Source organism: Pristiophorus japonicus, chromosome 26 (assembly GCF_044704955.1).
Source record: "Pristiophorus japonicus isolate sPriJap1 chromosome 26, sPriJap1.hap1, whole genome shotgun sequence".
NCBI lineage: Eukaryota > Metazoa > Chordata > Chondrichthyes > Pristiophoridae > Pristiophorus > Pristiophorus japonicus.
The window spans coordinates 3,261,085-3,275,553 of NC_092002.1; the positions used below are offsets into that span (position 1 = coordinate 3,261,085).

A 14,469-nucleotide genomic window follows, 5' to 3' on the forward strand; every position below is an offset into this window, starting at 1 on the left:
GGATATAGGGATGGACCTCTGAGGGCGGGAAATGTGTAAGTGAAGGCGAGGTTAATGGGTGACTCGACTGAGGTATATAAAGTAACGGTGGCAGGATAGGGAGGGGCGAGCCCACCATTTCACAGGGCACTAATTGGTTACAAGTGGATCCAGCGGAAACATCTTCACACAAAGGCAGGGGAGAATGTGAAATTGTCCCAAAACTCCATCGACACCGAATCTATTGGGGTATTTAAAGGGAGAATGAGTCTTGTTTGGGAGAAAAAGGTTATTCAGGGATCAAGAGAAAAGGTGGGAAATTGGGATTGAGAAATAAAGAGCTTCCAAGATTAAGGAAATGGTGGAACGGCTGAAAGGGCGACTCCTGGTCCCCATAAGATCTGGCTTTGCCCAAAAGCAGCGTGTTCTCCCAGCCCCACCAATGGGAGGGCACAGAGGGTGGTACACCGGCCTGCAGGTAATGCTGAAGCCACTAAGCATTGGCAGCTGGTTTAACCGAACGTACTGTATCGAGTGCTACCTTTTTGTAAGAATAACCAGCGTGAATGGGCAGTGGGTGGGTGTTCCAATCGTTCAAGAGGCAGTCACCTGCTCCCCAACCACTTCCTCACTTGGTGCAGACACGGAGCTGGGATTGACCCGGGAACCCATGGGATGGCCTGTTTAACTCTGGGCGGTGTATTAATCCACTGAGCCATTAGACTGCTCCACACTGCAGCTGCTCGGGCAGCCTTGACTGTTCAATAAAAGGAAATCACAAAACCGGACTGCACGGAATAGTCTCTCTACTTCCATTACTGATTAAATCGGCGGTTCACACAGGTGATTCTTAAAAGAACAAATTGTATTTCTATAGCGCCTTTCATGACCACCGAACGTCCCAAAGCACTTTACAGCCAATGAAGTACTTTTTGGAGTGTGGTCACTGTTGTAATGCGCGAAACGCAGCAGCCAATTTGCGCACAGCAAGCTCCCACACATAGCAATGTGATAATGACCCAGATCATCTATTGGTTGACAGATAAATATTGGGCAGGACACCTGCTCTTCTTCGAAATAGTGCCATGGGATCTTTTACGTCCACCTGAGAGAACAGATGGGGCCTCGGTTTAACGTCTCATCCGAAAGACAGCACCTCCGACAGTGCAGCGCTCCCTCAGTACTGCCCCTCCGACAGTGCAGCGCTCCCTCAGTACTGCCCCTCCGACAGTGCGGCGCTCCCTCAGTACTGCCCCTCCGACAGTGCGGCGTTCCCTCAGTATTGCCCCTCCGACAGTGCGGCGTTCCCTCAGTACTGCCCCTCCGACAGTGCGGCGTTCCCTCAATACTGCCCCTCCGACAGTGCGGCGCTCCCTCAGCACTGCCCCTCCGACAGTGCGGCGTTCCCTCAGTACTGCCCCTCCGACAGTGCGGCGTTCCCTCAGTACTGCCCCTCCGAAAGTGCGGCGCTCCCTCAGTACTGCCCCTCCGACAGTGCGGCGTTCCCTCAATACTGCCCCTCCGACAGTGCGGCGCTCCCTCAGCACTGCCCCTCCGACAGTGCGGTGTTCCCTCAGTACTGCCCCTCCGACAATGTAGCACTCCCTCAGTACTGCCCCTCCGACAGTGCGGCGCTCCCTCAGTACTGCCCCTCCGACAGTGCGGCGCTCCCTCAGCACTGCCCCTCCGACAGTGCAGCACTCCCTCAGTACTGCCCCTCCGACAGTGTGGCGCTCCCTCAGCACTGCCCCTCCGACAGTGCAGCACTCCCTCAGTACTGCCCCTCCGACAGTGCAGCGCTCCCTCAGCACTGCCCCTCCGACAGTGCGGCACTCCCTCAGTACTGCCCCTCCGACAGTGCGGCACTCCCTCAGTACTGCCCCTCCGACAGTGCGGCGCTCCCTCAGCACTGCCCCTCCGACAGTGCAGCACTCCCTCAGTACTGCCCCTCCGACAGTGCGGCACTCCCTCAGTACTGCCCCTCCGACAGTGCGGCACTCCCTCAGTACTGCCCCTCCGACAGTGCAGCACTCCCTCAGTACTGCCCCTCCGACAGTGCGGCGCTCCCTCAGCACTGCCCCTCCGACAGTGCGGCACTCCCTCAGTACTGCCCCTCCGACAGTGCAGCGCTCCCTCAGCACTGCCCCTCCGACAGTGCGGCACTCCCTCAGTACTGCCCCTCCGACAGTGCGGCACTCCCTCAGTACTGCCCCTCCGACAGTGCAGCACTCCCTCAGTACTGCCCCTCCGACAGTGCGGCACTGCCTCAGCACTGCACAAGAGTGTCAGACTAGAATTTGTGTTCAAATCTCTGGAGTGGGACTTAAACCCACGACCTTCTGACCCTGAGGTGAGAGTGCGACCCACTGAGCCACAGCTGTTGAATAAAGGTGAACAGGAATGCAGCCTCCGCTGTGTGTTTGTGTAAAAATGTGTTTGATGAAGATCTCGTGACAACTACCAGCTCACGTACCCGAGTGCTTGACTCAGTCTGCAGGCATTAAATAGGGTAAGTCATTTGTTCAACGAGATATCTCAACCTCACCCCAGCTCGTGGGGTCTGCTGCCAGTGTCACAGACTTGCATTAAAGCCCCAGGGACAGAAACCCTCCGATCCTAACCAGATCTCCGTGTAAAGCCCGTGAGATTAAAGAGACAGCGGATACAAAATTGGCGAAGGGACAGAAAGAGAGTAGTGTGAACGGTTTTTCAGACTGGAGGGAAGTATAGTGCTGTTTCCCACCTTCTCCAGGGCAATTAGGGAAGGGCTACAAATGCTGGCCTTGCCAGCGACACCCACGTCTCAGAACAAAATAAGGACCACTGCTGCTTCTGATATATATTAATGACCTGGATTGGGTGTACAGGGCATCATTTCAAAGTTTGCAGTTGATAAGAAACTCAGAAATGTAGTAAATAGTGAGGACTTTAGGAGCATTTCGGCAGACCAGTGAAATGGCTAGACATATGGCAGATGAAATTTAATGCAGAGAAGTGAATTATTTTGGAAGGAATAATGTGGAGAGGCAATATAAATTAAATGGTTCAGTGAGACTGTCAGATCTTAACAACAACCACCTGTATTTATATAGCGCCTTTAAAGTAGTGAAACGTCCCAAGGTGCTTCACAGGAGTATTATGACACCGAGCTGCATAAGTAGGAATTAGCGTGGTGACCAAAAGCTAGGTCAAAGGGGGAGGTTTTAAGGAGCGTCTTGAAGGAGGAAAGAGGTAGAGAGGCGGAGAGGTTTAGGGAGGGAGTTCCAGAGCTTGGGGCCCAGGCAGCTGAAGACACAGCCACCAATGGTGGAGCGATTATAATCAGGGATGCTCAAGAGGGCAGAATTAGAGGAGTGCAGATATCTCGGGGGGCGGGGGGGGGGGGGGGGGGTGGTTGTGGGGCTGGAGGAGATTACAGAGATAGGGAGGGGCAAGGGCCATGGAGGGATTCGTAAACGGATGAGAATTTTAAAATCGAGGCGTTGCTTAACTGGGAGCCAATGTAGGTCAGCGAGCACAGGGGGTGATGGGTGAGCGGGACTCGGTGCGAGTTAGGACACGGGCAGTGAGCACAGGGGGTGATGGGTGAGCGGGACTCGGTGCGAGTTGGGACACGGGGCAGCTGAGTTTTGGATCACCTCTAGTTTACGTAGGGTAGAATGTGGGAGGCCAGCCAGGAGTGCGTTGGAACAGTCGAGTCTGGAGGTAACAGAGGCACGGATGAGGGCTTCAGCAGCGGATGAGCTGAGGCAGGGGTGGAGACGGGCGATGTTACGGAGGTGGAAATAAACAGAGAATGTCACTGGCTCAGGCTGGGCATCAATCCATCCCCACAGACTGATTCCCTTCAGCTGGCCAGGAGTTGGTGGTGCAGTAGGATGGCGAATCAGGAGTTAACCCTCCTCCGCCTCCTCTCCTGGGTCTCAGCTTCCCTGGAGCAGAACAAAAGGGTGACTCCACCCAATATACCCAAGTCATTCCAAGTTTGTTGTAGTATCTTACATAGCAGGAGGAGACCATTCGGCTCATTGTGCCTGTGCCAGCTCTCTGAAGGAGTTATCCGGTTGGTCCCACTCCCTCTGCTCTTTCTCCATAGCCCTGCACATTTTTCAGGATCAGACCAACTCGCTGCATAAAAATAAATTCTCATCTCCCCTCGGGTTCTTAAATCTGTGTCCTCTGGTTACTGACCCTCCTGCCACTGGGAACTGTTTCTCCTTATTTACTCTATCGAAACTGAACACCTCTATGAAATCTTCCCTTAACCTTCTCTGCTGTAAGGTGAACAACCTCAGTTTCTTCAGTCTCTCCACATAACTGGAGTCCCTCATCCCCGGGACCATTCTGGTCAATGTCCTCTGCACCCTCTCCAAGGCCTTGACATCCTTCCTAAAGTGCGCTGCCCAGAATTGGACACAATACTCCCGCTGGGGCCTAACCTGTGATTTATAAAGGTTTAGTCCAGGATCCCGTGTGCCTTCTAAACTTGCCCGGCCACCTTCAAAGATTGGTATCTGTGAAATCCTCGGTCTCTCCGTTTCTGCACACCTTTAAAAATGTACCATCTTGTTTATTTTGCCTGTCCACATTATTCCTTCCAAAATACATCACTTCTCTTCATAAAATTTCACCAGTGAAAACGTCTCATGTGGCTCGGTGTTCGGCCGGGACTAACAATCCGGAGACGCGAGTTCCACCCCCCCCCACTGGGCAGCCAGGGGGGAATTTAAATTTAGGTAACTGAATAAATCTGGAATAAAAAGCCAGTGTCGGTGAAACCAGCGGATTGAGGCAAAACCCACCCCTCGGGGAGAGAAATCTGCCGCCCTGACCCGGCCCGGCCGGTGTGTGACTCCAGACCCTCAGCGATGTGGCTGACCATTCGCTGCCTCCTGGAGTGGCCCAGAGAGGGGCAGCCCAATCCCCGGGCCCCAGGGCAGCCCAATCCCCGGGGCAGGGCAGGCCACGGGCCCATTTCACTGGTCTGCCTATATCCTCCTAAAGCCCTCACTATGTACCTTTCCGTGTTTCGTGTCAGCTGCAACTTTGAAAATATGCCCTGTATACCCAATCCAGGCCATTAATATATCTCAAAAAGAGTAACTGTCCTAATACTGACCCTTGGGAAAGACCACTGTGTACTGCCTCCTGTCTGAAACAACTGTACACCAATACTCTCTGCTTTCTGTCCCTCAGCCAAGTTTTGTATCCGTGCTACCACCGATTCTTTAACCCCACGGGCTTTAACTTTGCTAACACGTCTATTATGTGGTACTTTGTCAAACACCTTTTGAAAGTCCATGTACATCAACTGACCTACTCTGTCTGTTACTTCATCAAAGAACTCAACCAAGTTAACCAAACACAATCTGCCTTTAACAAATCCCTGTCTACTTTCATTTGTTAGCCGATGATTTTCCAGATCGCAATTAATTTAGTCCCAGATTATTGTCTAAATTTCCTCAAAACTTGCAACGGCTTGTAATAAATGTTGCTAAAGTTTCTGTGAAATATTAAAGTTTGTTTAATATAAAGTTAAAACTTTTTTTGAACTTTTGGCCTGACGTCAGCGCGTTTCCGGGTAAAAGGTCGCAGCTTCCGGCTTCCATTTTTTATTTCTCGGTGAGGCGAAAAAACGGCGGAAAAAAAAATGGTGAGAAAAAAATAAATAAATAAATAGAGAGAAAGTGATAGAGATAGAGAGAGAGAGAGAGAGAGGGAGAGGGGGAGATAGATAGAGAGAGGGAAGGATAGTGAGTGAGTGAGGGGGGCCCGGGCCTAGGCCCACATCCCCGGCCTCGCGCTGAATGTCCGCCGACCGCGCTCTGCCCGGGGCCTCGCTGCCTCCTGAAACCGACCGGGAGAGAGAGGGCCCGGGCCCGGGGCACCCCGCCCCCCGCCCCCCGGCAGCGTGAGCCGGCGAGTGGTGTTTGTTCGATCCGTTCACCTCACCGGCAATCGAGGGCCGGCCTTCCCGTCCCGTCCCGGGCCCATCCTGGGGCCTGCTCTGGGGCCCGGGGATTGGGGCCTCGGGCCCGTGGCCTGGATTGGGGCCCGGGGATTGGGCTGCCCTGGGGCCCGGGGATTGGGCTGCCCTGGGGCCCGGGGATTGTGCTGCCCTGGGGCCCGGGGATTGTGCTGCCCTGGGGCCCGGGGATTGTGCTGCCCTGGGGCCCGGGGATTGTGCTGCCCTGCCCCGGGGATTGGGCTGCCCTGGGGCCCGGGGATTGGGCTGCCCCTCTCTGGGCCACTCCAGGGGGCAGCGAATGGTCAGCCACATCGCTGAGGGCCTGGAGTCACACTCCGGCCGGGCCGGGTCAGGGCGGCAGATTTCTCTCCCCGAGGGGGGGGGGGTTTGCTGGTTTCACCGACACCGGCTTTTTATTCCAGATTTATTCAGTTAGCTAAATTTAAGTTCCCCCCCTGGCTGCCCCGGGGGGGGGGGGGGGGGGGAACTCGCGACCCCGGATTGTTAGTCCCGGCCGAACACCGAGCCACGTGAGACGTTGGGACAGGTGACCCAAAGCTTGGTCAAGGAGGTCAGTTTTAAGGGGCGGAGAGGTTGAGGGAGGGAGTTCCAGAGCTGAAGGCACGGCCACCGATGGTGGAGCGATGGGAATCGGGGAATGCTCGGGAGGGCAGAGATCGGAAGGACAGGGTGTGGTTGTAGGGCTGGAGGAGATTAGAGCTCGGGGAGGGGTGAGGCCATAATGCTCCCGTGAAATGCCTTTGGACATTTTACTATGTTAACAGAGCTGTATAAATACAAACTTACTGTATCTTGGGGCTTTAAAATGTTGGCAGGGATTCTCCTGGTAACCGGTGCAGAACCTTCCCTCCAACACAAGAAACTGCGATACGACAGAGAGGCCATCAATATAAGACAATCGCCAAGAAACCCAATGAGGCATTCAGGAGAAACTTCTTTATCCAGAGAGCGGTGAGAATGTGGAACTCACTGCCACAGGGAGGGGTTGAGGCGAATAATATCGATGCATTTAAGGGGAGGCTGGATAAACACATGAGGGAGAAGGGAATAGAGGGTTATGCTGATAGATTTAGATGAGGAAAGACGGGAGGAGGCTCGAGTGGAGCATAAACGCCGGCATGGACTGGTTGGGCCCAATGGCCTGTTCCTGTGCTGTATATCCCGTGTAATCTTAAGAATTGAAGTCAAACCAAAGGAATTGGATAAATACCTGAAGCGTTCCGGGGAAAGAGCGGGGGAGTGGGATGAGCAGAGAGCCGGCATGGGTTGAATGGCGGCCTCCTGTGCTGTAACCATTCTATGATTTGTTGGCTGATGCTCCTGTGACGTGCCATGCGATGTTTTACTACGTTAAAGCTGCTGTGTAAAAGCAAATTGTTGTACTTTGGGGGTTTAATATGTTGACGGGGCTTTGCAGGGTGAAGGTGCAGATCCTTCCCTCCAACAGGGGAAAACCCAGAACTGAGAGACGGCATCTTAAAAATTAAACGCACCGTTATTAAAAACAAACCCAGGGAAATGTTTTGGCTGTGTGGGAAGAACACTCGGGAGCAGCCACGTGAGACGGAATGGGGAAAGGGCAGGGAATTGGGATTGCTGCTGCTGATACTGGCCGTGCTGGCTCAATGGGCCAAGTGGCCTCCTGCTGTCCCCGCAGCTTTTCATTAATACTCCTGTCTCCTTTATCTTTCCTGTTTTTATTTCAGTCGCACACTATTCTGCTGGTGCAGCCCACAAAGCGACCAGAGGGAAGGACCTATGCTGACTATGAATCTGTCAATGAATGTATGGAAGGTACGGCCCTGCAATCAGACTTTATACACTCGACGCCTTTACCATTTTAAAATGTATCTGTGGGTCTATTATATCTTCTGGTCCCATTTGTCTCGTTAGAATCAGGAAATTTTGTTTTGGGTCAGGTAGTGTCTTGGTTTAACCAGCATGGACCCTTCCATCTTTCACCAAAGTCTGACAGCATGCTTTGCATTTGCTAATTTATTTCCTCCTTATTTCTGCTCTCGCTGTGGCGGGGGTTCCACAGGTCGGTTGTCCATTTGTAATGTGTGAGTTGGCACATTTGTCAAGAGGCTGTCCTGATATGGAGACCTCTTGCTCCCAATATCCATGTCCAGTCAGTCACTCTATAGTGAGCAGTGGCAGGGTGCCTGGCTGCCTTCTCTCCCAGCAGTTGCTGAGACCACTTGTACCTCCTCGACTGAATTATTGATCTCCTTACCTAAGGAATATACTTGCCATAGAGGGAGTGCAACAAAGGTTCACCAGACTGATTCCTGGGGTGGGGGGGAGATTGAGTAGACTAGGCCTATATCTCTAGAATTTAGAAAAATGATAGGTGATCTCATTGAAGCATACAAAATTCTTACAGGGTCGATGCAGGATGTTTCCCCCGGTCTGAGTAGCCTAGAACCAGGGGTCACAGTCTCAGGATAAGGGGTCGGCCATTTAGGACTGAAATGAGGGGAAATTTCTTCACTCAGAGGGTGGTGAATCTCTGGCATTCTCTACCCTAGAGGGCAGTCGAGGCTCAGTCGTTGAGCATTCATTTGGGATATTAAGGGAATTCAGGGATATGGGGATAGTGCTGGAAAATGGAATTGAGGTCGATGATCAGCCATGATATTGAATGGCAGAGTAGGCTCGAGGGGCCGAATGGCCGACTCCTGCTCCAAATTCTTATGTTTGTGACCAGTGCAGATTGTGATCAGACCTGAGCTACTGCTTTGATGCTCCATAAAACCTACCCGTTTGACCAAGCTTTTGGTCACCTGCCCTAATATCTCCTTGTGTGGCTCGGTGTCAAATTTTGTTTGATAACGCTCCTATGAAGCGCCTTGGGATATTTTACTATGTTAAAGGCGCTATATAAATACAGGAAGTTGTAGGTTTATCCAGTTTTGCACGGTTTGCTTTTGTGTAGCAATCACCTCCTGCTCTAAGTTTATTTTGTTCTTGTGGCCTCTCTTCTGCCACCCCAACTGAATCAACTACCTTTAGAGAAAACTAGCAAATAAGTTGTGGCAGACTTGCACTAGCTCTGATATGCAATATGATGGCGAGGGTGAATTCAGGGCCTCTAGTAAACTCTCCTTTAAGAACCATGCCATTCTGCAGCACCTGGTGTCGCTGCACTACAGGGTCATTCCACTTGCAGACTCCAAACTAAAGTTATATATTGTGCTCACCCAGAGTTTGCATTTGTGCCTCCCCAGGTGTCTGCAAAATGTTTGAAGAGCATCTGAAGAGGATGAACCCAAACAGTCCATCCATCACGTACGACATTAGCCAACTCTTTGACTTTATCGATGACCTTGCTGACCTCAGCTGCCTTGTGTAAGTACTGTTACTTCCTCTGCACATGGGAACAGGAATAGGCCGTTCAGCCGCTCGGGCCTGTTGGGCTTTCACCGACAATGCAGTGTGGCTACTCATGGGACTTGATTGTAAATCACTCAAGTTTGTATTCAGCCACAGTTGGGAGCTGCTGACTCGGGGAGGGCTGGGAAAGATGGAAAATCTTGTTTTAGTGGCATTGAATGATGAAGCTTTTAAACCCCCTTTTTTTTTGTTCTCCAGTTATCGGGCAGATACGCAGACTTACCAACCTTACAACAAGGACTGGCTGAAGGAGAAGATCTATATCCTCCTGCGTCGGCAAGCCCAGCAAGCGGGGAAATAACTGCTCCCCCGGTTCAGCAGATCAATGCTCTACGAGCCTGGTTGCACCGACCTCTTTTTTTTTAAAGCTCAGATGGTCTTGGGAGCGCCCGAGTGTACTACTTCTAGATCTGTCAGTAATTTTGTAGAAATAAGTTTGGATTTCTTGTTCTCCCCTCCCCCCATTAGAAAGCTTGTTCCTTTTTATAAAATCATGCATTGGTGTTTTAAAACAGAAATCATATTGAATAGAATGAAGGGCCTACCTTGCCCTTATGGCCATCTTAGATGCAGATATTGATGTCTGAAATATGCCTGGCTGCTTTCTGTCTTTCATGGATGGACCCTGACACAACATATCTGTGCTGGGCTTGTCAGTGTTCAGACCTGAGATTTTCTTGGTTTTACAAACACCCTTTCTGTAATCTGTCCTGTTGATAGAGTAAGGACTGAACAGACCATCTTGGAAGAAAAGCTCTTTGGGTTAAACATTTTTCTAAAAAAAAATTAAACTTCTTTACTGGCATGTTGTGTTTGTGCAGAGCAGTTTCTGCAGGATTTACGTTCTGGTCACCCAGTAGGTTTTTTTTGTTGCTTATTTTGGTTCCTGTTATGGTTTTTGCAGATTAAAGGTTTGTTTTTAATATTAATCTGCTTTTTAATTTCATCAGCTTCATTAATACATTGCTGTCAGAATGGGAAGTTGCATTGCGTGGGGCTGGAGGGGGTCTTTGGGCCAATAAGAATTGATCAACTATAGAGATCGGAATGATTTTTTTAATTGTTGGCAATGCATAAGGCCACTCAGCACCTGAATGCGAACATTACTGTTGTGGTTTCACGCATGAGATGCTGACTGACTGCTGAGTATGTCTGGCGTTTTCTGTTTTCAGACCTAGTTAATTGTGTGTTTTGCTGAAGTTGTGTAACTGGCTGGAATTCCCCCTTTCCCCACACGCGCGTTTGCACAAAGCTGAAATAATACTCCCCCAACAGTCAACGTCACATTTATTGAAACAATCCTGCATACTTTCAAAAAAAGCTTAACTCTACAGGGCCTTGTGCTTACAGCATTGGTGGGTTTTCACCTAATTGTTCAAAAGATTTTTTTTCCACACAAACAAAACCCCAACTCGATGAAATTGCAACACTTCAGTGCTGCTGAATAACACTGCTTTGAGGAGGAATTGAGGTAATTGTATCAGAGAGGGCATCTCCGCTCCCTTGTATTACCAGCTTCTCCAACAGAAATGTAGAAACACACACGAGTGTGCAGTACTTGTACAAATTCTTTCTTATATACAAATGAAAACTGCACTTATCAGCAAAAAAAATGTTAAAAACTACATCCATTCTCACTGCAATTTTCTAGTAACCTATGAGCCACCTTTTGGATTTGTAGCTTAAGCAAAATATACAGCAATATACAAACACAAAATTAAGGGATACAACTGATGGGTAAAGCAAACCTGTTCCATTTTAGATCTTCCAGACTAGCTGAGTCTGAGTTTGGGTTTATTTAAAATAAATCTTTATTAGTTTGAGTGAATTTGTGAAGAAAACTGATTAGACCACACTCCTCACCTCGCCTGTCAAACAAGAATGGTTATGTTTTTGATACTTTCCTGTGCCCAACTCAATGATTTCATTGTGCCGTTTAAAGAGCCCCCACATTTTATTATAGACCATGTCTATAATCGAGTAAGCTCTGGTGCTGAATGCATTCCCAATCTCATGGATCAAAGCAAGACCTGGACTTTAGTCCGGTGTAGACAATCCACACTGGCTGGCTGGAGGGTCTTAATTTACTGATAATGCTGCAACTGCACAACGTGTCCTGGCAACATGTGTAACGTTACCAGGTCCCAGAGGTATACACCCCAACATTTATCCCGTCTCTCTACATGTGTAATTGCAGCGCGTACTGGTTTTATTTCAGCTTTTCAGTGTTTGCTTGGCTTCTTAAAGGTCCAATTTAAATGCATTTTGGGGCAGATTGAGTCTTGTTCCTAGTGGATGGAAATTTTTAGCACAAAGCAATCTAAATGTGACATGAATTCTGCAGTCTCTCAGCCTGCATGGATGGGGGTGAGGAAACAGTAAGACATAATACTCGGTCGGAGATGCTCTTGTGAAGTTAAAATACTTGGGGGTTACTTTCAATCTAAAGTACTTGCCCCCGCCCATAAATACACTTAAAAATAAATTCTCCTTCATGACCCCTTTCTGATAGATTTCTTACAGCGTAATGAAATTATAAACCAATTTATAATCTTTGGGGTTTTTAATTTACTTACGCACCATACAGTAGCGATCTTCCCCAAATAACAAATTAATAATAAGGCAGGTTGGGCTTTGGCTGCATGTTGAGTCATTCCCACTCCTAGATGCAGACCCAATTCTCGGGCACAAAGTTTGATGCCCTTTCAGGTCCAGCCATCTTAAAACACTTTAAAATAGTCTGCACGTCTAAATCCTACCCAGAGACTTGGCATAAAGGCATCTCGGTGATTGTCTGCAGTTAAAAAGCCCCTGCTGCCCCTGCCTGAAGTGGCTGCGATATTGACCAGCCTCCCATTGACCCAGCTCCGCTTCCTGTATAAAACCCTTCAAACTTCCTGCAAAAATCTTCATCTTAAAACGCTATATAAAATGGTTTGCACGTCTGACTGCAGCAATTATCTTTTACATCACCACGAGCAAACTAAAAATATCACCAAAGTGTTAAAAATGCAAAGCTAGCCAATAAAATCAAGCAGTTTTCCGGGCAGGGCTACAATTGGAATGCTACAATTATCCTCAGCACCTGGAGAGGTAAGTATTGTCCATAATTGCTGCTCACTATCTAGTCACTCCTGCGTGCGTGGACAGCTGACTGTGTTGGAGCAGCAGTGTGGGTACAGCTTCCATCCCCAACGTGGCCGAGCAGGCAACCACCAAATGAAGCCCAGGCCCTGTTCTCACTGGGAGGTTTGCTCCTGAAACACTCGCGCACCTCCTCGCAACACTGGGCGCGAGCCTGGAACAGATTGTTTCCCAGCCCGTCCGCTTGGTTGCAGTTGGTGCGTGTGGCCCGGTAGAGACCGGGGAAGAGGAACAGGAAACGTACCCGCAGATTTGAAGGAGGGGAAAACAAAAGCTGCCCTGGGAAGCACTGGGCCAGAGTGGAAGATCTTGGCTGTGCCCTCTGGCAAGGAGTTCACTCGAGGAGAGAAGGAAAGGTTTGAAGTTGAGTCACCTCAGGTTCCTCTCATAAATCAGCTGGTTACACGGGACACTGGCAGAAGCCTACCAACAGCTCACCTGCTTACCTTCTAGTGCAGATCTCAGCGCATTCAGGATGAAAATAACACAAAACCTTTTTATAACACATAGTTACAGATAAGCTCGGGCAGTGCATAGGGTACTAGTCCCACACTCCTGATTGTTGGGCACCCGGTGCGGGCAGGTTGGAGGGCCTCCTCATGGGACTGCTCCTCGGCCTGGCCACGGTGGCCATTAACAGGTCCAGGCAGCGGGCGGTCGAGGGGTTTGTTCGGCCCGACTGCCCCTCTCTTCCGTGGCTATGTTCGCTGGAGGTGGAGGTGGAGCACGCTTGGGGCTTTCTGCGACCTGTGAGGACTGGATTGATTCATCACCTGCCCCATATAGAATTTTGATTTAATTTGTTAAATTTCCTTTAAGTTTGTTTAAGTTACAGTTTTAATGGTTGTGCCCCTTTAAAAGGGAGCACCTACTTTGTATTTTATTGGTGAACTACCGAAATTAAACAAAAGGTTGCACATGGTAATAATTGGCTGTTTGTAAACTTCCAAAATTTAACCATTATCCTATATATTCTGTTTTAGAAGGGACTTTCATTTACCGTCTATTTTTCTCCCTGTTTTGGTTTGCTCCAGGTCCCTATTGCTTTGCTGACTTTGATCACTTATTTTAGTTTAAAATCCAGGGCCTTCCCCAGCTTCAACCTGTTCATGTGCTGGTTCATTGGGCGGCAATAGAACATGCTCCAATGATGAGTAAAATACAGTAGTTTTGTCCCAGGAATGTTATTTACCACGGTCATTATGGGGAGTGTTTTGCTGCCAACGTAGCCCCTCCGTGTCGGCAGTACAGGTATACGCTGGCAGGGTTAACATGGCATTACTGAACCTGTCTTTTTCTCTATCCCACCAGTAAATCCTGTGCCTTACCCCAAGCACCTAGATCAGGACTGGTATTCATCTTGAAAACGGTATTCAATGTAAGATTTAAAATTAAATTGTCAGCATTTTTTTCTGCAGACTCCAGATTATTTTTTTGTGCATCATGCCTTTTAGACTGTACAAGATAACGTCATGGACGGCAATGCACCCCAGACAAACAAATCAAAATACCTAGAACCAGAGATATTTACAGCTGAGAGGAGGTTATTTGGCCCAGAATGTCTGTGCCAACTCTTTGTACAACCCGAAACTCAGACTACTGCCCTGCTCTCTCCCCATAGCCTTGCATCTACCTCTGCTGATCATGCGATGCTGGGAAGCTCTTTATGGTGTGGTAATGTTCTGAAGATTGTTTGGGTTGAAGACCAGGACAGTCTCCCCTGGTTCCTCCTTTATTTCAACTTTTAAACGTATCCTGGATCGCTTCATCTCTGCCTGTCTTTCTTGCTCTTCCTGTTGCCTGTGGCATTTCATGTGAGCATTTCGACTTTTCACCTTGTCAAACACTCTGAAATACACGTGTGCATAATAAGGATTAATATCTGTGATATGACGGGTTATTCTTCGTTTATAAGCCAGTTATTGTGGTTACTTGCCATCCAAAGTAACCAAAAAGCAACT

General features: G+C 49.2%; 2 protein-coding genes across 7 annotated transcripts in view; one reads left to right on the forward strand and one right to left on the reverse strand.

The window, feature by feature from the left end:
* The first annotated feature begins 5,558 nt into the window (after positions 1 to 5,558).
* Positions 5,559 to 10,293, forward strand: erh (ERH mRNA splicing and mitosis factor). Its single transcript, XM_070867659.1, has 4 exons — positions 5,559 to 5,632; positions 7,675 to 7,762; positions 9,199 to 9,319; positions 9,563 to 10,293. Exons 1-4 carry the CDS (start codon positions 5,630 to 5,632, stop codon positions 9,663 to 9,665), a joined length of 315 nt encoding a protein of 104 aa, XP_070723760.1. The 5' UTR covers positions 5,559 to 5,629; the 3' UTR covers positions 9,666 to 10,293.
* A 341-nt stretch (positions 10,294 to 10,634) lies between these two features.
* LOC139239119 (zinc finger protein 541-like) overlaps positions 10,635 to 14,469 on the reverse strand; it is a 61,551-nt gene continuing 57,716 nt past the window's right edge. For all 6 annotated transcript variants that reach the window (XM_070867657.1, XM_070867658.1, XM_070867656.1 and 3 more), the window contains one exon: positions 10,635 to 14,356. In XM_070867657.1, coding sequence (XP_070723758.1) covers positions 14,173 to 14,356 — 184 coding nt within the window. In that variant the 3' untranslated portion in view covers positions 10,635 to 14,172. The remainder of the gene's footprint in view (positions 14,357 to 14,469) is intronic.

Bases quoted from the DNA above. Each gene is read 5' to 3' on its own strand.
- erh (XM_070867659.1), top strand. The intron at 7,763-9,198 runs GTACGGCCCTGC...GTGCCTCCCCAG, and splicing joins TGTCAATGAATGTATGGAAG to GTGTCTGCAAAATGTTTGAA. The intron at 9,320-9,562 runs GTAAGTACTGTT...TTTGTTCTCCAG, and splicing joins GCTGACCTCAGCTGCCTTGT to TTATCGGGCAGATACGCAGA.